General features: G+C 40.2%; 1 protein-coding gene across 1 annotated transcript in view; it reads right to left on the bottom strand.

Moving 5' to 3' along the window:
* kmt2ca (lysine (K)-specific methyltransferase 2Ca) overlaps window positions 1-23,120 on the bottom strand; it is a 146,766-nt gene that overhangs the window by 4,768 nt on the left and 118,878 nt on the right. Inside the window, exons 31-54 of the mRNA XM_079863809.1 lie at window positions 22,957-22,989; window positions 22,274-22,408; window positions 21,987-22,137; window positions 21,644-21,870; window positions 21,484-21,557; window positions 21,190-21,387; window positions 17,389-19,248; window positions 16,946-17,277; window positions 15,134-16,860; window positions 14,685-14,796; window positions 14,430-14,496; window positions 14,282-14,345; window positions 13,904-14,136; window positions 8,185-9,807; window positions 7,650-7,850; window positions 7,130-7,294; window positions 6,908-7,037; window positions 5,410-5,557; window positions 4,761-4,930; window positions 3,568-3,704; window positions 3,245-3,464; window positions 2,272-2,411; window positions 1,514-1,609; window positions 33-1,185 (exon numbers count right to left, since the gene is read on the bottom strand). Coding sequence (XP_079719935.1) covers window positions 33-1,185; window positions 1,514-1,609; window positions 2,272-2,411; window positions 3,245-3,464; window positions 3,568-3,704; window positions 4,761-4,930; window positions 5,410-5,557; window positions 6,908-7,037; window positions 7,130-7,294; window positions 7,650-7,850; window positions 8,185-9,807; window positions 13,904-14,136; window positions 14,282-14,345; window positions 14,430-14,496; window positions 14,685-14,796; window positions 15,134-16,860; window positions 16,946-17,277; window positions 17,389-19,248; window positions 21,190-21,387; window positions 21,484-21,557; window positions 21,644-21,870; window positions 21,987-22,137; window positions 22,274-22,408; window positions 22,957-22,989 — 9,396 coding nt within the window. The remainder of the gene's footprint in view (window positions 1-32; window positions 1,186-1,513; window positions 1,610-2,271; window positions 2,412-3,244; window positions 3,465-3,567; window positions 3,705-4,760; window positions 4,931-5,409; window positions 5,558-6,907; window positions 7,038-7,129; window positions 7,295-7,649; window positions 7,851-8,184; window positions 9,808-13,903; window positions 14,137-14,281; window positions 14,346-14,429; window positions 14,497-14,684; window positions 14,797-15,133; window positions 16,861-16,945; window positions 17,278-17,388; window positions 19,249-21,189; window positions 21,388-21,483; window positions 21,558-21,643; window positions 21,871-21,986; window positions 22,138-22,273; window positions 22,409-22,956; window positions 22,990-23,120) is intronic.

Genomic DNA, 23,120 nt, shown 5'->3' on the forward strand with positions numbered 1-23,120 from the left:
TGGATGACAGCGCTATCAAAACTATTGCTTACCTTTTGGTGAGGATCCAGTAAGAACCAAGTCATCATAACCCTGCTCCACCACACGGATGATAAACTCAGGGTCACAGTCTTTCTCATCGATGGAACACACGTAGTGGCAACGGCGGTTGCCATGACGCATGCTCCAGTAGATCCGGCTGGCCTTGTAGCCCACAGGGAAAATGGCAGACATCGAGTGGAAAGCCTGCATCTGGTGAGGAAGCAGCTGACCAACTGAGTGAAACACCAAGCTGCCCACACGGAAGGTGTGTTCTCGCTCACCCCTCTGGATGATGCTGGCGATCTGCCGTGCCTCATCCCTCTGCACGTAGACCCTACGGAACACGGCAAAGCAGCGAAGTTCATGCTCGGTTCCTGCCAGCCCACCTCCTATTGAGCCGGTTCCTCTGGGTCTGTGCAGGTGGCACAGCATAGTCTTATCTTTGAAGAATGTGCACTGTGCTTTAAGGGCACAAGTAAAATGGTATGCATTAGTGCAACGCAAACGGTGGCAGCCACTCGTTGCACCGATTTGCTGACAGTATGTACAGCGCACCGATAGGCCCCTCCTCAGAGCCAGTTCTACGTTAATGAGAGCTCCAGCCTGGGTCTCATAGACTTCAGTAGACCACAGGGCACAGTTGAGGTGCACCCATAAATCCAGATCAAGGTTTAGTAGACGGGCCGGCCCGTCAGTGAGCCCGTCACCTTCTTCGTGGCAAAAGCAGCAGCGGCGCAAGTCTTTGGGCATGGGCTCAGGCCTAAGAGACGTCCCCAGTTTCTTCAGTAGTTCATCAACCTCTTCCTCCCCAGGCAGGTGGTAGTTACCCTTAGGCACCACAATTGTAACACTCCACTTTCTCCAACGTAAAGCTTTCCAGCGCTTCCCAAATGAACATCGAGGGTCATCCACACCGTTGTGTACCGCTCGTGGCCGAGGCTTGAGCTTCACTGTGACCTTTAGAGTATCAGACTTGCTATCTCCTCGGAGTGTCTCAGAAGCGATGGAGGGGAAGGATATTATCGGAGTTGGGGGTGGAGACTGCTTGGGCTGCAGCTGAGCCAAACAGCGCACGTCAAGATCGGATATATTGTTACTGTATTGATGAAACACCTTAGTGGGATTATGCTTATCCTCAGAGTCAGATGGTGGAAGCAAGTTTGGCTGTGAGAGCAGGATAAATCAAAAACACTCTTAAACACTGAAGTAAAGGAATTTTGAGTTTGTATTCTTTGGGCAATAAGGCAACTGCTTTCTTCAGAGAAAATAGCATCAGCAGTTTTTAGTTATATTTAAAATAGTGATGAGGCCGTTTAACGCACTTCATAGTAAATCCTGATTCAAGAGTTTTTTTTATAGTTTATTTATAGCCGTCACTAAAATAGTCATTATTACACTCTATCAGTAGGTAACATAATTTGGCTTTCTACATATAGCAGCAGATCCCACACTGTCAGCTAGTGACTCAAAATTTGTTGTGGTTTATACTTACTTTGCCATCTACCAATTTGTTCTGCATGGAGGCTGAATAGAGAACAAAGCAGTTATGGCTGCAGAAGACAAGGCTGCCCTCAGATCCTCCATGGCCCTGTAGAAAGAACATCTGTAAGATCAGGCTCACCCTAGGCAGGAAACAGGGCGTGCCATTTTCCATCTACTGCTGCAAATTATCATTAGATCGAAGTGCCTCACTGGCAAGAGATCAAAGCTTGCATATGTTGCAAACCTATGCTGATGACATAGGAAATTAGATTTGCATACAATAAAAAGAAAAGAGAGGGGGTAAGGGTGGGAGACATCAAAGGTGCCCCATGATTTAAATGACCTGAAATGGGCTTAACTGTTTGAACTTGGGCATCTTACACCCTTAAACAAAGCGTGCCTCAGTACACATGTTCCCTTGAGTAATGTCAGTTAACTCAGTGACTGCAGCGGGGCAGATTTTCACTTCCCATCAGGGGCCGGATTAGCATAATTGAAGCTCTATTCTGTGCCTCCTTAAAGGGGCTTTGAGGGGGTTGCACATTTTCAAGTGCTTTATGACCCTCAGCTTCAGCCTTCTTCAGTGCTGTGTCAGAGGATGTAGTCTAGACCCACACCAACTGGTTGAACAAATAATTTCACAGCCCTTAGGGGGTGATATGAGGTCTAATGACTCAAGGCATCTAGGAGACATTAAAATACATATCCTATAAATGACAGTCATCTGGCAAGGGCAATTTGGGAGTTTCAATCACGTGTGTTGAATACCTGTTTATTTATTGGCAGGTCTTTGGTGGACTTTCGAACTCCATTTCCAAGAATCACCACCCTGCAATGGGAACACCACTGTGGTTTAGGCCCTGGACTGCTTCCACCCATCTGATAGTCTGGTCTGACCACAACTGAACCTGTAATATAAGAAAGATATCAATCAAACCTACAAATCATGCAGTTGCCAGAAAGCTTCTGACAAATTACATGACCAAGCTTGTATGTTTTGACAATTTTCGTTGTCCTTTTAAGTGAGTTGCATGTACTGTTTTACGAATAGGTTGAAATAAATTCAACTTGCAATGAGGTAAACAAAGATGTCTAGTTGTTAACCATTACTGTCTGTTAAGACGTTTAAAAGACCTTTGTTATTCTTACATAGCTTTTAAAAAAACTTGATCTAAACATTGTAAAAAGTGTTGTGTGTGTGAAGTGCATTTAATATTTTTACTGCTTAAATTTTTATCTAAGCACAAACACGATGTTTTAAGTACATCTGAAAGAAAAAATGCTGCAAGTTTTGTTAGTGATGCATGTAGTCATGAAATCTCTAAGACCCCAAACAGAACATAAGGATTAAGCAAATGAATTGCAATGAATTGCATTTATAATTCACTTCTGTCATTAAAATATGAAAATGTATTTGAAATCACAAAAGAGAAAATGTATTTGAAACTAAATAAATTGAGCACTTCAAAATCAACCACGTTGAAGAAAAAAAAAAAAAAAAACGATGTTGGTTTTGTGCTCTGATTTAAAAATACATATGAACATTATTTTGAAAACGGCCAATAAACTCAACAGATAGTACCTCACAATTGGGTGTCTGTCACTAAACCATTTACTTTAAGTTTCTGCAAAATGCAGCCATGCAATATTGACAAGCAAAATCAATAACTGCATTTGTTTGCACCTAGTAGTCTGTTGATGTGGGTGAAATGAGTGCTTGTCTTGTTTCACATATACTTACCTTCAATTAATGTTTGGTGTGATAGTGGGGCACCTGGTGGTCTGAGGAGCCTCATACCAGGCTGTTGGTGGAACAGAGCAGTTTGAGGAGGGACCCTAAGTTCACTAAACATGTCTATTGAGCTGCGGTGCTCTTGGCCTGGTGAGCGAATCACCTCATAGTTCCTGGGTATGGACACACAAAGCATGTTCGCCAGTGCTGACACCACTCCTGGTATATTCTGGGAAACAAACGGACACATGGTCAGAGGTGAGATGTAATCATTCTTGCTTTAAACAAGTCTTTACTGATATAGAATGGATAATATAACTGCAGGCACTCACATGTGTTGCCAATGGGTTCAGAGTAACAGATACAGACACCAGGTCAGTTCTTAAGCAAGTAGAGTGCTGTCCAAATTGCGAAGCAAAGAAATTGCTTGGTGGCTCTGTCTTGACTTCCCACTGCCTGGCTTCAGAACCTATAGGGAAAAAAACAAGGTTTTGTTAGTTGACAGTATCCAGCTGTGCTCCAAAACCTTATGCTGCCCTGTTGCATACTACTACCTATTTAGGCAGCAAACTTTTATGGCAGGCTACACAAATATTGCTTCTCATGTAAAGTACACAGAAGACTTGACTCAAAACTGATTTTAACAGAATTTTTTAACAGCATGTTGAAATGATGAGACAGCATATTGCTGAGATGGGAACACTGGTATTACAAGGACTTGGAGAAATGTTTGTTTCCAAGATGGCTACAAACTGAACTGACTTGTTTTGAAAAGGACTTTGGTAAAACTCTAAGCACAAAAACCAATAGTACACACCAGTATTAAACCATGATCTATAGAGAGTGCAATAGGACAAAAAATCCTTGAAGTCCACTTTTACGCTCTATTTTCCAACAGTTAAAATGACAAATAAAATCATACTCCGCTCCACAAGATATGTTTGTTTATACCATCTGGATGCTCAAAATTGATCGGGTGAATGCACATTTTATTGTACACGTAAGTTAATCGCCATTCTAAACGAATGCGCTGCTGCATTGTAACACGTACACATACAGCTCGCACATCACGTGCGGATAGCGCTGTGTCATATGCCATAGCTATGCACAAGGCAACCTGTGTTCGAGTCTCAGCTCGAGGTTCAGGCTTATTTGTTCATTAATGATGTCATCAGCGGATTTAATCGAATGTGTATAATGTGTATAATAATATAAATGAGTGTTGTATTGCTTATCCAATGAGATTTGTGTAATTCATTGTAGGATTTCCTTTTCAGTGAAGCATACATCCAATATTGCTTTATAAATCGACCAAAATTAGGATGCAGAATTAGTTATGTCTACCTTCTGTGGCGGAATGGATGCCTCCCTATTATACAAGCGTCACCTTGCCATCGATCTTCACTCACCCCGCCACATCTCTAAAACAGCTTTCGCATCAACTGTGTGCCCATGATGTCTTAAAATGTTTTCTCAGCTGGTGGCTTACTAGTTTTTTTTGTCTTTCTCATTAGTTTTTTATTACCGTTACTATCCAGTATAGGAATGACTGGAGAGACAGCAGGGGATGGTGGCTCCTCTTTAACTCTAGACAGATCTGGATAACGGCTGATCACCATGCCAACCACACTCTCAGGAGAAGATGATGGGACAAAACTGTCTGGAGTGTCCCTGTCCACACAATGCTCCTGACCCCTATTAAAGACACACAGAACCATTATATACACATTGACATAAAACCAAAACTTTATGGTCAACAATGGGAAGTCTCAGTGTCAGACAGCTGACCTATGGATCTGATGCATATTGCACACAAAAATGTGTCAAGAGCAGTCTGAAAAGTCAATAACGTTACAATGAAAGCTTTTGAAGAACTAGTTTTTTGTAAGTTTCATTGCATCAAATCTGCAAAAACAAAAAACACACACAAAAAAAAAACATTTGTAGTCAAACTAGATATCTTTGGCACAAATATTGATTTTGCTTGGCCCTCAGTGTCAGATATTTAAGATGCACCCGCTTTATAATGAAATTGTTTTCTGGTCATTGAACACATCATTCCTCCTGGTCTAAGTAGGGCAGAATAAACTATGTTATGGGCTATGATTTTTGTTCATGGCCAAAAGATTGGCTACATGAGACTAAAATAATGTGTAAAAGCCCTGAAAACCTACCTAAGTTCTTCCTGGTTGCTGTGAGGTGGAGTGGGAAGCGAAGCAGGAACATCAACAGTCTTTGGGCCCTGAGTGATGGTGTGTCCCAGCAGGTCATCTTCAGCTTTGAATGGAGCAGTAAGCTGCTTCTGACCCAAACTTTTAGAAACTAAAGAGATGTAATCACAAACAAATAATGTTAACCAAAGGGTATTTTTTGGTTGTATAGCTAATATATAATTATAAGAAAAATACCTACAGTATTAAACGACATGACATCCATATGAAACATTTAATATTTTCTTGTCTATTATGAACTATAATAAGTATTTTACAGGTAAGTTATTAGCCAAGATTTAGTATGTTCATTAATTATTTGAGTTTTCAATGTTGTTCCCTAATGTGTGTATGGGTTTACATACTTTTTTTTTCTCCAGTAAAAGGATGTGCTAAACCTTTAGAGAAGGTCAAACCAATGTCATCTAATCAGACTAATTGCATGTTTATGTTAATTTAATTACTTAAATATATGGGGGGTGGAGTATATAGCCTATTCCGCACTCAAGTGTGCGCTTAAAGCTGGCCGCAAAGCACCGTAATGATTATGAATTTGTCTGAAAAAAATAGAAAGGAGGCATTTTAATTGTTTATTAATAAACTAGTGTTTTCTGAATCAGTGTCGGCTGCAAAGATGAAGTTGACGATGTTGACTCGCCATCTCCGCAGTATAGTGGACATGCCTTTAGAAAGAAATGCAACTTTCATATGGATTACATAATCAGAGAATATTTGTTTTCGATTTTTTTTATCTTAAAAGTAGACATTTCAAGCTTACTATAGATATATTTCTCATGTCTGTGAGGCAATATACGCTGAGTTTCGGTTTATTTTTGTGACACGCTCTAGTTCACAGAGACTGAGACGGCAGAAAGTGTATCCTGTTTGTTTTTATTTATTTTACAAAAGCACATGTGAGTTTATACAAATAAAAGTAGAGTTTAAAATCATGCATTGCTCTTCTCTGTATGACCAAAACTGTTTCCATTGTTACCAGGAAAAAAATACAAGTGATCGAGTCTGCGCCTCCATGTCATGCAGTAAGCGCGCTAATACTTTACCTTTCACACTCCGCACAAACACTTGGATATTGCCCAATTATAGCACACATTTATCTAGATTAATGTTAGAGTGGGCAGCCAAGTTACTTGCATGTTTCAAATGATAAGCCATATTTGAGGTTGATGGTTGATAGGCAAACGCTTGGATTTCTTGCTCGACATTACTGTAATTATAAGAACCCGCTGTTAATGATCTGTCCCTCATGGACTGCGTGACTTCCACTTCCTGCGGAGTTTTTTTTTTTCTGCAACTAACCGACTAATAAAAGTTTGGTCGAATAAGCCTCTTCGCATCGACTATTAGGGGGCAGCCCAACTAAATATAAATCTTATCTCTGAATGCTGTACTTACTAAATTTTTTATCTAAATGATTTAAAATGATTTATACTCTCATGCTTACCCATAATTTCTGCCTTCTTGGCCAGTTCCTCTGCGGTGGCAAAGCCGTTCAACAGCTTCTGCCTGGCAACAGGTGGCGGTGTGGGGGGCAGTGAGGCAGGAGGTGTTGGAGGATTGCTAAGATTGTTTTGCTACAAGCACAAACAAACAAAACAAAACTTTTTTTTTCTTTCTTTACATAACTACAGTATAGCAAAAGAAGCAGAGGACTTTAAAGCCAAACCTTATAGATGAGTTGCGAGTAGTAATCAGGTACTCCATCCAATGATGCATTTCCAAAAGATCCAGAGAGCCTGTTCTCACCGTTCAACTGCCCACTGCCATACAGGGGGAAATGTGCAAAGTTTACCCTGATCAAAGGCTCCATCAGTGGCAGCATAGAAAGCTGCTGTAAGGATGAGAGTGAAGGAAACATGAGTTGAGTGAAACAGTACAATATGTGCACATGATGTCCACAACCAACTTACGGGCTGATTTCAGTCATAAGCCTCACTAAAGTTTTAAATGGGTTCTACAGCAAATACCACAAGTGATGTCAGCACTGTAGATAAGCTACAATTAATTTACTTCTAGAGATGACTATAATAATAGGTAAAGTCTACACATCAGGTGTATACATCTCAATTATAATTGTGCACTGTACCCTTCACTATAGATTATAGGTCAACAAAAGTGCAATACATAACAATTATTATCATAATGATGTACTGTATATTTTGGGGTATATAGTAGTGGGTGTTTACCTGCTTGAGCTGAGTCATCAGCGTGTCTGTGTTGGTGTACATTGCTTGTCTCTCTTCGTCGTCCTTCTTCCTCTTTTTCCAGCGTGACGGTGGTTTCTCAGCCCCATTCTTTGGCGTCCGCTTGTTGCGTTGTTTTCTCTTGCTTTGCTCTGGCACTGAAGGCTCTAGATCTGGATTCCCTGTCTGGCTGTTCATGCCACTCTATAGACAATAAACAACTCTTTCAGCTCCAAATATAAAAGAGAGAACAGGACTAACTAATAAACAAACATCTACCTTCAACAATTTGATAATTCTGTATTTTGCAAATGCTATTTTTTTGACATCTGACATTATATTAAAAAAAAATTGCATTCTTAAAAATTAAGAGCTGAATGTTAAATTCAAAGCTGGACAGATTATTCTTTAGATCTTTAACATATTTAAACATCCCATCATTTCATGCCATTTCATCTATCTACACTCACAATTTTTTACGTTCAAAATTATGATTCTTCACTCTGGTTGTGTAGGGAGGTAGCCATAGAGCTCTTACCAAAGAATCTGTGCTGTCCAGTCTTAAAGAGCCTTTGCTGTCAGTCAGACCCTCTTCCTCTGATTGAATACTGTCATTGGACATCTGATGAATGAGAGGAGCTGAGGAAGGAGGAGGGGTGCTCTTGTTCTTCAGAAGGTGTTTGAGCAACTCATTCCCAGTGTCCCCTTTAGTGCTCTGAACTGGACTCTTGGATGCTGGGCTGGGGGAGATGATCTCATTGCCCTCTTCTGTCTTTACTATACCAGTTCCTCCTGCACTATGGCCAATCATTCCTTCTCCTTCAGCCTTCTGGCACACACTGGCTTCTAACTTTTCCAGCTTGATATCACAGAGAAGGCCTCGCTCTGCCTCCGAGCCCACGCTGGACTGTCGCCTGAGTGGAGTACCTCCAGAAAGTGGGTCTTGGTCTAAAGCGTCTTGGTCTCCCATGATGGCAACACTGCGTGTTGGTGTGGATGAGGTGTCAGATACACATGGTGTAAGTGGGGCAGTGATATCAGAGTGAGGTGTGGAAGGAGTTTTGACCGAATCTGCATCATCATCCCGTTTCTTCTTTCGACTCCTTTTCTTTTTGCCCTTCTCCTCAGGGATAATGTTGGAGTAGAGCTGGATAAGGGACTGTCCTGCCCCAGGGAAATTAGGAGGTAAAGGAGTTGTGGAATCCATACCAAATGAGGAAGATTCACCTCCACCGTGGGGTGGCATTCCAAGCCCTCCAAACCCAGGTGGACGTGGCTGACCTGGGGTGAAACCATGCATCATGGGGTTCTTAGGCTGAAAATTAGAACTTATATCTGGGCCAAAGGAACCATTCCCGGGCATAGGTCTGCGCTCGCCACCTTGCAAAAAGGCTTGACCTGGACTCACAAAATCTAATGGCATATTTCCTTGCTGAGGGAACATTGCGCCAATTTGCTGTGGTTGTTGTTGAGTCCTGGGTGTCTGCATGAATTCCTGTGACAGGTCAGAATTATAGAAGGGCATCTGGGTAAGACCATCCCCGCTGTTGTTGGGGCCAAGCCCCAAGCCCTGCTGCTCCAGCTCTAGCCTCTGCAATGCCCTTTGTCTCTCCACTTCCTGCATGAGCTGCACCCGCTGTTTCTCCTGCTGCTCTCGAAGGCGCTCTCGACGCTCCCGCTCCTGGAAGCCTTCGCTAAATGGATTATTATCATCAAACTTCACGTGAGGGGCACTACTACTGGCTCCTCCACCATTACCTCCAGCTACAGTGCCAGGCTGCCCAGGTTTACCTCCTGGAACCATAGGGGAAGGTGGCTGTGCCTGGATAGGCTGGGCAGGGTTAGGTAGTGGCATCTGAGGGGGCAGGTGAGGTGGCATCCTGGGTCCAGTCATTGGTCCAGTAGCACCGGGATGCCAACTTGGCACGTTGGGCATGCGAGTAGGCTTACCAAAGTGGGGTTGTTGCATGGGCAGCATAGGACCCATCATAGGCTGGCCCATAAGGGGTCCAGCAGGCATCACTGGAGGGGGCTGTCCTTGCATTCCTGGCATGGCCTTTATTGGACCCATCACAGCAGGTTGGAGGCGCTGTTGCTGTTGTTGCTGCTTAACACGGTATTCCTCGATGAGCTCAGCATGTTCTTTCTGTTGCTTCCGTATCTAAAGAAATAATAGAGGGACGGATATGTGTGAACAAGATATAATCCTGTTTATATAAATTAAATAAAAAGTTTACTGTATAACAGTAGGTTAGTGATAATGTCAGAGAATAAATCAGGAACTGAGCTCCGCTGAGGCCCTAGATGCATTGACGTGCGGAGAGGTTACAACAGTTAAAAAATAATTAGAGGGAAAACCATCTAAGACACAGGTCTCATAGGTCTCTAGAACGAAGTTCTTTAACATGGGGTTCATGACCCCTAGGGGGATTGAATCTGAGATTGTTTTCAGAATATTGAAGTTATTTACACAGGCTTTTTTAAAATTCAAATTCTCATTTTTATAACTGCTTTAGTTCAACTGTTTATCCTTTGTTTTATGTTTTAGAGATTCACTTATTAAGATGATTTTTAAAAGTGTAATATGTAGAACACTGTCTTATTGACTGCGGTAATTTTTCCCAATAATTGCTCCCTATTACAGACAATACTTTTTGACCAAAAGTTGTTTGCCTATTTGGCACCTCGCAGTCCTCTTTACTGATAGACCTAGTACAAAGCCACAAACAAAAATGTATATTAAAATTAGAAGCTATAGTAAAGGAATCCTTTACTGAAATATTATAATTTTTTTAAGTTCAAAACTTTTATCCATGTTCTTTTGTTTTCAAACTAATTTATTAATAGATTGCCAATCCGTAGCCGTGTAAGCGGGATAATGTACATCCAGTCAGTTGTTATTCTGAGAGAACAACCGGCTAGATGTACATTATCCCTTACATAATCTATTTATTAAGAATTAGTCTATAGTTAATTTATAGAATAAAAACCTTTTTCTTTTTTTATTTTATTTGTCTATTATGGTATTTGTCATATTGTTTGTAATCTGCTTTTTTGCTTATTTTTAAAAAATATAATATAAAATTAAATTAAATATCTATATTGTAATTATAAAATTGCAGTTAAAAAAATATTAAATGACTATATCAGGTCATCCCAAACTGTTGAGAATTGCAAAAGGTTAGCGAAAGTTAACATGATTGATACTAATGTCAATGTCGCAAACATCTCTGTCAGGACATCCACACTGGCATGCAATTATTATTATTTTATTTAATAAAGGGGAGGGAATGGTCAAAAAGCAGGGCAGGAACATGCTGGCCAAGTGAGTTTTAAGTTTTTTTATTATTTATTAATTTATAAAACAATGAATTGTAAGTGTTCTGTCATATTTAACATAGTTTTTTCCCCTGTGGTATCGATTCAGAATTGGTATTGAGGTATTTTACTCTGGTATCGTATTGAAGTCATAATTTTGGTATTGTGCCAACACTAGTATAGGCTTATGTTGAACTTTATTCTTGTTCAAACAGATGCTGTATTAAGAAGTAAATAAAGTGTTAAATGAAAATGTCTCTGAAACATCTGTGTATTTGGCAAATATTGCATTTATTTCACTTCAGCTGTGGTAAAGTATGCAAACACAGCGTGAGTGTCACTACGGGAACCAGAAAGTGTCTGACTTCACATCTCTGTTTTCAGCTTCTCTCCGCCTGCACGAGGCAACTCTCGCCGATCGATTACATCCAGCCGCAGCCGATGTCGAACACACCTAATGACTGAGTCATTAAATCATTCATTCAACTTATTCATACGAAAGGACCAATTCATTCAGCAACAAAACAGCTGTGTTACTCAGAGATGCAAAACAGTTCTGTGACTTTGTTTGGAACCATTTTTATAGGTGAAATAGAGAAAAACAGGCAATATAGTTTCAAAAATAGAAGTCCCTTAATATTAACTTCTTTACTGAACTGTTGTATAAAATCAATATCACATTTGTAACTGTGCTGATATTCGGGGGAAAAAACAGCACTCTTCATGTGATATTGCTTAACTATATCATATGATATAAACATAAAAGACAAAAACTCATACAGGGGCATCTTTTGCCCAAATATCTTAAATTTGGAGGCATTCTAACGGGCATATTAATAGACTATATCAGGCAGTGAAAGCGTGCACTCTGAATGTGCACATGCAGTAGTCTAACCTACTAGGCTCTCTTGTAGTGTATGCATGGACTCTCTAGGTGTGTTTTTGCAGTGAGGGACATACTATTCTAATGTCATCTTGAAACTGATTCCTAAGGTTTAGGCCGGACTGCCATAAGCAGCTGAAACATTCCACAAGAATCAATCCAAATCCATTCATAACTATGTTTGGAAACCATAAAGTGACGTAAACTACAACATTTCTCATTTCATAATTATTCAGAGAAATAGGATTTCAGTGACGACTATTTGTAGTACGACATCTTACACAAATCCGGCTGTTAACATACAACTGAATGCATGAATGACATTTCAAACTTGTGTTCTGAACATTGCCAAAGGTATTCTGGTGGTGGTCTGGAAAGTGAGTAATGCACTGGTAAAACTTTAAAGATACTGTTTTACTATGTGCTTTAGATTAGGCAAATGAGTTCCACAAGGGAACGAAGGGTGGGCCACCCTGTGTGTGCCATCTCTGATGCAGCACCCAATCATAGGGCTGGAATGGAGAAGGGCCAAATTGCAATCTCCTCGTCATCAGAAAGGGATAAATGTACCTTTTAAACAGACACTCCTTGTTCTGATTCTCAGGCCATCAAGTGAGACATTGACAGATACAAAGTTCTGAATCTCCTGCCTGAGTGGTGGGAGGCAATAGCAGATACAATGTTCTGAGTATCCAGTCTGTCAAGAGAGACCTTAACAGATACAAACAAGTTCTGTGTCTCTGGCCTGTGAAGGAAGAGACAGCAACAGATTCCATGCTATAATTTTACAGCTTGTGAGACAGCAAGAGACATGACCATATTCTGAGGCTGTGGGGAAAGAGACATACAACATCCAGAATCCTCATCCAGCGAGACAATAACAAATACAGCATGTCTCGAGTCTCCATGCCAGAGAGACAAAAGCGGATTGACAAACCTTCGCTGCAAGGTACTTTTGCTCCAGATGGTTAGGGAACTGAACAATACTTCAAGGCCACATCTGTGTGTTCCAGATTTTAGAACCCTTTTACTGTTCCAGGAGATCCACATACCATTATTCAAGGTTGTTCAAATGGATTCCCGCTTCTTTCCCCACTACATTGTTACCCAGCACAACCGGTGGAAGAAGTCACCACCACCGGACTGCATGGAATGTAAATATCACTTAACCAAATCTCTTTCCAGAGACCCTGAAACTGTTGTATATTATCAGTATATGGTTTTCTAAATTACATTACATGTTATATAGCTGATGCCAGTTAATAGCAAATAATGTTTCATTTATTTGTTTGATGCATAATAAGGTTATTAACCTTATTAGTTTCAGAGAAACAACAGTTTATATTTACATAAGATAATGTAACTCTGCGACAGTAACATTCAATGTAATCACTTACATTTTATGCATATTATTCACTTTATTATTTTATTGTTCATGGTATTAATTTAGTAGTTGTTTTAGTTATTTATCTTTTTGTTGTTAAAATCTGGTTTACTAGACTTGCATTCCTTGTGATAATAATACAGTAAAATGCTCTACAAGTTATCCAATATCTCACAATATCCCTCTAATTTACATAATTGTTATTTGTTCAACAATATTTGATTGTTCTTTAATGTCAAGGTGAGACTCATTAGCAGTTGCCCCGCATTTAAAGGAGGAAAGAGTCATAGGACACTTTAGGTGATGTGTGGCTAAAACATATTTTGGAACCTCTACGTCTGAGAACCTCTACAACACTGCCTCATCTTTCCTGCTTAAATGCATAATGAAAATCTACAATAAGGAAACTTCCTGATTTAATATATGCATGGTCTGTACAATAACAGTTTGTCTTGCATCCACTTTAAGTGGTATGTGGGTGAGGGGGTGGCTCTTAAAATTGAGTCAAAAGTTGATTGGTAGCCCCAATATGTGAATGCCCAATGTCATTTTTTTAACTCAACTGACAAATGGAGAAAGAGTAGCATTTGCATATTAAAACATGACTTAAGATGGCTTAAACTATTTGGGTGGATGATTTTATAGTTATCCTCCTTTAAATAACTATATTACCTGTTCTAGTTGCTTTTGAACCACACTTTGCTGTTCAGTCACATGTTTCAGCTGTTCTGCATCCTCCTCTGGGAACTCCCGTCCAGCTTTTTTTGCAGTGCGCTGTTTTGCAGAGAGAGCCTTTTTAGATTTCCTATGGGCCCCAATCTGGTCCTCTAAAAACTTCTGCTGCATTTGAAGAAGCTGTTGAGTTTCCTGAAGCCACTCCTCATATTGTTTTCTCTGAGAATCATCTGAAAAATAAAAATACATATAAGATTTATGGGATGTCCAGCCTCAATTGATTTACTTTTACAGTGATTACAATGATAAAATAACACTTACTAGTCAACTCATTGGTAACTACTGACAAGAGAGTGAGAGAAAAAAACAACTTACTAACAAACCCTGGTCCAAAGTTAGGGGGATTGGGTCTAGCAATCTGTGGTGGCAACTTTCCATCCTAAAAGGAAATCATTGTATATGCCATTAGAACAGGTTTAATGCTGGTAAGAAGAGGAAATAAGACTAAAACCCGTGGACATACCAAAAAATGTTGTGAAAAACCGGCTGTATCTGGGGCATGTGATCCTGGAATCTGTTGCACTCTGCCACTAAGGAAATTCAAGGAGTATTCAACACAAGGAAATGTATCACTGACCATTAAAAATAAACCACTGAAAACTACATGTGGTCATTTTTAGTTAAAAGTAAATAATTAGGCCAATCAAGTTAATAAAAAGCTTTTTGTAATAGTGCAGTAATTGTTTAGAGGAGGCAATTTGCATAGTAAAGTGTTTACCTGTTCATAACTATGGGTGTCATACCCATACTGTTCTGTACCATCACTTTGTTGATCCCCTTTAGAGCTACCATCTTTGCCTTCATGATTGGATCAGTAATTGCATCAAAGTCTACAAAGTAATATAAATCACCACATAAATTACAGGATCGTGATTTGTATATCACAATTATATTCACATTTCAAGTATTCAAGTTACTGGAGTAAAAAAAAAAAATTTAAATATTAAAAATTCTTAAAAATATTAAAAATATTAAAAAACTAAATATTTAAAATTCAAGATAAGCTTATATTCAACAACTGTACAATAACTACACATATAGGACTGCAAGATAAGAGCTGCTGACAGTATAGAATCAAGTCAAGATTAAACCACATTATTAACAATGTACAGGTACAACAGCCTCAATTAGTCTATCAATTAGTCTAAGTGGAGCATATAGGCTTACCGATGTTAGGGAAAAAAGGGTCATTTGACCGTTGCCGAATCATGGCCTGCATCTGCCTTTGCTGTTGTTGCTCCTGCCTCTCTTGATCCAGCAGATCTTGAAGAAGAAGGGGCTGCTCATCTAACAGAAGAGGTCTGTTCTGTTGACTTTGCTGCACTTGAGACCCCTGTTGTCCTGTGGCCCCTGGATTGAACATGCCCTGTTGAGTTTGTAGGTTTAAGGAATGGGGAACAGCCTGCTGACCACTAACTATAGGCAGGTTCAGATCCACTTGCTGTCCTTGTGAAGCTCCAAACCCTTGAATTGGTACCTGCGGGTTCCCAGACTGCATCAAATTTGGGTTACCTAATATTGGCCCTTGGGTTAGAGGTGGATCTACTCTGTGCCCCATTGTTACTCCAGGGTTTATCCCGTGATCTTCGTGTTGTCCTCGCAGCATCACCATACTCATGTTTGAGTCAAGATTCGTCTGGGCATCAGGGTCACCAGAGATGGGAGAAATTATGGATTCACTCCTAGTTTCACCTAGCTTTTCCTTGACCAACAGGCCTGACAACACTGGAGCAGATCCAGGATGTACATCTGCACAAGACTCCTCAAAAAGAACAGAGACATCATCTTGACCACTTTTACTACTCATGGGCTGATGGTCATCCACTGAGGTTCCAAAACCTTGGCTCTCAGTTTTGATAGTTCTTTCAGACTGAGAATCCAGAAACTCTTTTGACAGACTTTTTTCTAGTTTGACATTACTAGGACCTTGTATGGCCTCTGATTTAGGTTGAGCTGAGGATATACCTTCACATCTGGAATTTCTTTTTTCAGACAAGGCCTTCTGAAGATCAGAGGTATCCCCATGGTCATCTTCTATGTGATCACTCAGATCAAGTTCTTCATTAAACATGTCTTTTTTGTCCCCAAGGTTCTCAGGATCTGCATAAGCAATAAGATCAAACTTTCCAGATCCAAGAAGATCATCAAGATGAAGGTCATTTGTTTCCAGGTCTAAATCTTTGCCATCATCTGCATCAAGGTTCAGGTTGTCCAGGTCCTCATCAACCAAGTCTTTGACCTCCACATCATCAAGGTCCTTCACAGCAGAGTCATCCGTTTCTAGCTTCTCAACACCATCACTACATGGCAATGGGATTTCCTCTGTTGGTACAGATGTTGTGACAGGGAGTAGTGCAGATTCGCTGGGAGTAACTGAATCCCTACTGACCAAATGGCGAAGTGGTACTGCCAGTGTATTCTGTTGTGTATTTGTATGGTGATGCAGATTATCCATATTAGCTGAAGTCTGCATGTGACTGACTGATCCTTGACGTGAAAGGCCCAACATTGGATCCATTATTCTGGGACCTTGATTTCCTGTAAAGGCCATATTTTGGCCTCCCATGAAGCCATGAGGGGGTCTCTGGGGATGATTAGGATGATCCAAAGCATTAGGTGGCCCAAATGGTAGTCTGACTCTGTTCTCTGGAGCCCTGTGACAAAGTTCAATAAATGGTTGACCCATTATATTATGTTGTTGCATTGAGAGGCCACGTGGTGGAAAATGCTGGGGAAGGCCCATCTGATGATTACTCCCTATTTGCCTAGCAATGTCAACAGAAAGAGGTCGTTTCATATGTGGTGGGATATTGTCAACCATTGGTCCACCTTGTATATGGTGAGGGGGCCTGATGAACTGTTCTTGGTTTGGAGCTCCAGGAGGAAATCCAAATCTGGAAGAAATTAGGTTTCAAGATAACTTGAACATTAAATGAATTACTAGTTTGACAGCACAATTGATAGAGGAAAAGCACTTACCTTTGTCCTTGCAGTCTCATGCCCATGTTGTTCAGGTCTCTGGGTAATGGCGGCCGGGAGCACTGGGGTTCATCAGACATGGACCCATGTTGATCGGCAAGGAAAGTTCCAGGAAATCTTTGTCCTGCACTAATTGGTGATGATCTCATAGTACCTGGATATGGAGGTGGGGGTCTACCAAAAATATCCTTCTGAGGTCCAGAATCGTCCTGTGACCAATGCCTTGGAGTCCCAGGTGCAGCAGTAGCAGTTACCTCCAGGAGTCCTTTTTCTAGTCTGATTGCACTTTTCTGCTGCTGCTGTTTGAGAATTAACTGCCGTAGTCTTTGGCGCTAAAAAAGAGCAATAAGAGTAAACAATCAATATTACATCATTAAAAAAAAACAGAAAAAGGGATAAGGAAATATTATCTAATGGAAACCATACTTAATATGTTTTCAGACCTGTTTCATTTTCTCTTCAGTCTCTCCAAGTGGTGGTTGCATTGTGTTCTGTGAATCCGATGGGTTGCCTTTGTTTACTGAAACATCATGTGACAATCTTTCCCCTGTTTGTGAACATGGGGTAAGTGAAGCTTGTTCAAAAGGATCATGAATAGGTGTCTGGTTAGGATTTGTCTGTTGTAGGGAGAGACTTTCATCTGAAATCACAGGATGTTTGGGGGTTTGAGAATCAAGGGCACAGGGACGAGCAAATGGGTCCTGCATCCTACTTTGTGCTTGATGGCCAAGTGGATCTGTTTGATGGGCCACAAAGTTTAATCTAGGATTTGGTCTGGAGAAGGCTTCTGGGCCAGCTCCTGGATGTGGGGTACCAGGGGGTTGAGAATATGGGTCAGGAAGAACTGGCCTTGGTGTTCCTGGTGATTGATCATAAGTTTCATTTTTGACTGGCCTAGGAGTTCCAGGAGGCTGTAAGAAGGGATCTGAGGATCTCTGACTACCTGGTGATTTAGGGTATCTCTCTCCCGGAAAAGGCCTTGGAGTACCTGGCATCTGAGCATATGGATCAATAGCATGAGACGGAGATTGTCTGCGACTATTAGGTTGTGACTGAGAAAACGGATCAATTGTTACAGTTCTAGTTGTGGATGGATATGGATCAGAGTGTGGTCTTGGGGTACCAGGCATCTGGGCATATGGATCATGAGGTCTTGGAGTACCAGGAGGCTGAGCGTATGGATCAGGCATTTGTTGAGGGTAGTCTGGTCTAGGTGTAGATGGTGCCTGTGAATATGGATCTCGTTGAGGGTGTCTGCTCATGGGCAATGGTTGGGCAAAAGGACCTCCTTGTACTGGATGCATCATTCTGCCCTCATTACTGAAACCATCTCCCATTGATGGATGGGGTGTTAGAGGCTGATGTGAATAAGGGTCAGAGTGTTGAGTTTGAGAGAAAGTGTCAGACGAGCCCCTTCTCATGCCTTGCTGCCCTGCGCTGAATGTGTCTTGCTGAAACTGGGAAGGAGGCATGGGTGTTTTGAAAACTGGCACAGATCCAGACTCATTACTCCCTGGAATAGGTGTTAACAGTGGCCTAGAGTAGGGGTCAGAGAGAACCATGCGGCTATGGGCCATGCGCTGGTACACTTCCGATCTTTGTCCTGGCCTAGAAAAATTGTCTCCAGGTATGACACTACTAACGAAGTTTCGTCCTTGCTGCTCAGATAATGGTCCTGGTCTGGGTGGACACATAGGTTTCACAAACGGGTCTGATGGTCGAGGTGTGTCTGGAGGCTTTGCATAAGGGTCTGTGCTGGTGGCTGTTGGAGACCCAAAGGATTCATGAGCTGGTGAGGGCCTATTCCTTTCTTGAACGTCAGACAAAGAACCTCTTCGAGGCATGCTTGACCCAGATGGTGGTGGCCTGGGGGTTCCCACCATTTTACCATATGGATCCCATGGAGAAGAAGGACGGGATCCAGATGATTCTGGTGAAAACATTTGAGGAGACTGAGGCTGAGATGAGGGTCCCTGCATGTACTGAGTGTCCTGGGTAGGGGTCTTTGCTGTGGATGAAGGAGGTGGAGGTTGGGGACGCAGAAATACATCATCTGTTGATGTACCCGATGTTACAGTTTCAAGCATCTGGAAGCCATCTTTGGAGGCCAATTCTTGCAAAGGAGAAGTGTTACCACTGCTGGTTTGAGTTGTCACTGGACTCTGACTACCAGACTCTGAGGTGTCTCCACTGAATTGCTGTTGTTGCTGCTGTTTCTGAAGTTGCTGCTGCTCATTTTTAACCTGTTCTAACTTTTGTGTGGCTTCAATTTTTGCCTGTTGTTTGCTCTTTTGTCTCATTTGCTGTCATGAAAACAAACAAAATGGTACAAAAAAAAAGAAAAGAGAAAAAAAGGTACCAGTTAGTTAAGTCAATGCACTTAAAAGACTGCATTATTGATTTTATATATTTTTTGCCAAAATGTGTATATATATAAATATATAGAAATAACAGAAATAATGTTACAGAAATAACAGATGCTGCGTTAATTGCGTTAAATAATTTTAACTCGTTAAACTGGAAAAAAAATATTACATGCATTAAAGCGTTAACGTTGGCAGCACTATATATATATATATATTTCCAGTTTAACGAGTTAAAATTATTTAACGCAATTAACGCAGCATCTGTTATTTCTGTCATCATTTGGCTAGCGTTACATTATATGATCACGCTTTTATCCATGCAAATGCTTTTAAATCATTCAAGTGCTACAAGACAAAAAAGATAAACACGCTGTCTGTGAATGTCCTGACACGCACGACGCACAGAAAGACGTGCGCCAGAATCGAATTCTCCTTCGTATTTGAACGAACAATAACACACATAATTATGCCAAAATGTCTGTTTTATCGAGTATTCTCATAAGAGCAGTCTTAAATGAGTTAAATAACGTCTTAAATGAATGTAAAGAGTGTGAGGGATGTGATATCCATGTCATGTGCAGCAGGTCTTAAAATGACAGCTTTAATAAAGATTAATCTATATTTAATTTATAATTTATGCAGTGCAGACTGTTTGATAACTTTATTCCATTTCTGTAGGCTATATATCCTACCTGTTAGACAGATAGGAAGAGCATAGGTAAATATGACATTTATGTGAGGATTTTGAAGCCTAATAAAATGTAAAAACATTATAGCTTCAATTACATTGTAATGTTGAATGGCTATAATGTTTAAAATGGGGGAAAAAACATTTTCATCGAGACATCAGTAGCAGTATTAGTAATAGTGATACTGGCCTTCATTCATAAAAATAGGCCATTAAACGATTAAAGTACTTAAAACATACTGTCTTTTTTGTTTCTACATTAATTTGGAGTTTAACTGTGAAATGATTACATTATAAAATACAGAAGTCAACATTTGAAGTGGATCAAAAAAGTTAATCCAAGTTGTCCTAAGACAAGAACGGGTATTGTACAAAATTCATGTATAACTTTGATGAAAGGTTGAGATCCACTTCAAATGTTGACTACTGTATTAAAGGCACACTATGCAGTTTCCGTTTTTCCTCAAACAGCGACCCCTAGAGGCGCTGTGGAGTACTTGTATTTAACGTTACTGTTGTAAATACCACTCACGCAGAGCCGTCTCTGCACTCATCCGACCTGGTGTTAATTTTTTTAATCGATTGACAGCACTGATATATTTTTTTGTCTTCCTTTTTTTTTTTCTAATAAACACTTTATCAGACCATATTTGTTACTGAGTGTTGGCAGATGTATGCCAGAACTGTACCTCAACCTGGGATCCTAACAATGTTGAATGTAAAGTCTAAAAAGTATTAACTTATATGAAGACTTAAGATAACGGAAAATAATGCTACAATGACCACTGACATGCACACACATAATAAAATATTAACATTATACTTATTTACATTTAACTTTTAAAGCAGCACTGACTAACACTGTTATTTCCACTTATAATGTCTCAAAGACTAAGATGCAAAGCTTTGTCATACAGTATGTCCAGACATACTGCGTTTCATTCTGAGAAATTAGCGAAACTATAGCATTTGCTGATCACATCAAATTGATTTCACATCCTACAAAAAAGGCCTAGACTCAACTTAATTCAAAATGGCTATAAAACAACATTCTGATTAAAGATTATATTGTACTGATCAGCCCAAGGTGAAAGCATTTATCAGAGGTTGAGACACCCTGTTTTGCATCAAATGCAGATTTTGCTTCAATCTAGCATTTACAATGAAACATCTGTTGGGATGTCAATCACCTGTCTGAACTTCCACTCTTGTTCATGCTCAGATTCTTTGTGCTTGAGCGGATCCTTGAAGAGCAGCTCTGTGTCCATGGGGATGCTGGGATCAAAGGGATCAACTGGCTGCTGCTGCTGTTGCTGTCTTTTCATTGTGTCATTAGACATCTGAACTTTGTTTATACGAAGGGCTGCTCGGTTGTCTCTCGCCTTTTGCTAGTGGGGTAGAGCCAAGTGAAAGTCAAAACTTTTGATATACATACAAAACTATATATATTAGGATTTATGAGGCTTAATAAAAGAGCATCTTACCACATAAGGTGCCCTTTCCTGAGAACTAGCTTTCCTCCATAGCTTTGCAATTTGCTTCACTCTAGTCGCCCAATCTGTGAAAAAATCAGATGGTTGGTCTCTAACTTGACTCCATTTCAAGTTTGCAATTCTACTTGGTGTATTAGGACAATCCATTCACCTGGAAATTCATCTGGAAGGTTAGGGAAGTTCATATTGGTGTATAGAACAGGAGCCACAGTGGCCATTTCACCAAGCGTTTCCTCTTTCTCCCACTTTAACGTGCTCCTCTGAGCATTGGACATGGTGTCAGTCTCCACCTCTGGTTGAGGGACAGATCCAGGCACGGGACCAGGAGAAGCCCAGGGAACAATCACATCAACCCCAATCTGGCTGAATTTCTTCTCCCTGTAGTGACATATCAAGCAATTAAGTGTTTTTTTCATAAGCCACTGAAACTATATAGATTTTTTAACGGAAATGCCAGTACCAATCTGTGTTACTCAAAATCTGAATTCACTCACGTCACATTTTCTGGAAAAGGCATGCGGTGGATGGAAGAGAATGTGCCAGACACTCCAGCTTCAGCAATCATGGGGTTCGGAATAATGTGTGTATTTGGCCCCATCATGCCATTCATCATAGGCATGCGTGGGAACATTCCACCAGCATCTCCTGCAAATGAGACGATGGAGAAACATGCACTCACATAATGAGCTGTGTAGTTTACATGTGATACTCAAGCACAGTACAACATTACATCTGTGTGGTTTACTTGACTGTTCATCTGAGGAGATAAACAACTTGATACCTGGGTTCTGGAGAGACATTGCTGAGGCTGAGGCATTGGGGGCAGTGTTGGGTGGATGAGTAAGTTGAGGTGACTGGTTGGCACTTGGACTGAGCACTGCTGTGAATAAGTCTTCCACGTCCTTACCCTCCAGTTCTAAACAGAATGAATAGAATGTAGAACATAGATATTCATAACCGAAATACTTTTTGGTTACACTTTATTGTAAGGTGTCATTGTTACAGTGTAAATATATATTTAAGTACTGAGTAATAATAATTAACTACATGTACTTACTATTGTGTTAGGGTAGGATTAGGGTTTGGTTTAGGGTTAATTGCATGTAATTATGCATAACTTACTGTTATTACTATGGTAAGTACATGTAACATGTAACAAGGACACTGTAAAATAAAGTGTTACCGACTTTTTTTATTTGGTTGATTTTACCAACCTGAAAATAAGAGATTTGGCAAATAATACATTGAATACTGTTAAAAGTTTAACTTGATGAATTTTCGTTGTCAGATCATGACGCATCATGAATCATCAATGCATTTTTACATCTCTAGTTAACACTGCATGGATACAAACTGGTGCAAGACATTTTACACACCTTTCTAAACAGGAGAAATTTTCAGAAAATGAGTGAATAACATTTAAAACATCTGCTCTTTTGCAGAATATTTCAGGAAGCAACAAACCTGGAATTTTGTAGAACTTGCTCAGAATGGCCCCTGTAAACAAGGAAATATAATTATAAGTAGGCCAATAATACAAAACCCAACCTCAAGTGAAATAAAAAGATGACTCAATATATCACAGCAAAAAAGAGTTAAAGCCATAAAGATGTAACCAAATACCATTT

Source organism: Squalius cephalus, assembly GCF_949319135.1.
Source record: "Squalius cephalus genome assembly, chromosome: 25".
Classification (NCBI taxonomy): Eukaryota; Metazoa; Chordata; class Actinopteri; order Cypriniformes; family Leuciscidae; genus Squalius; species Squalius cephalus.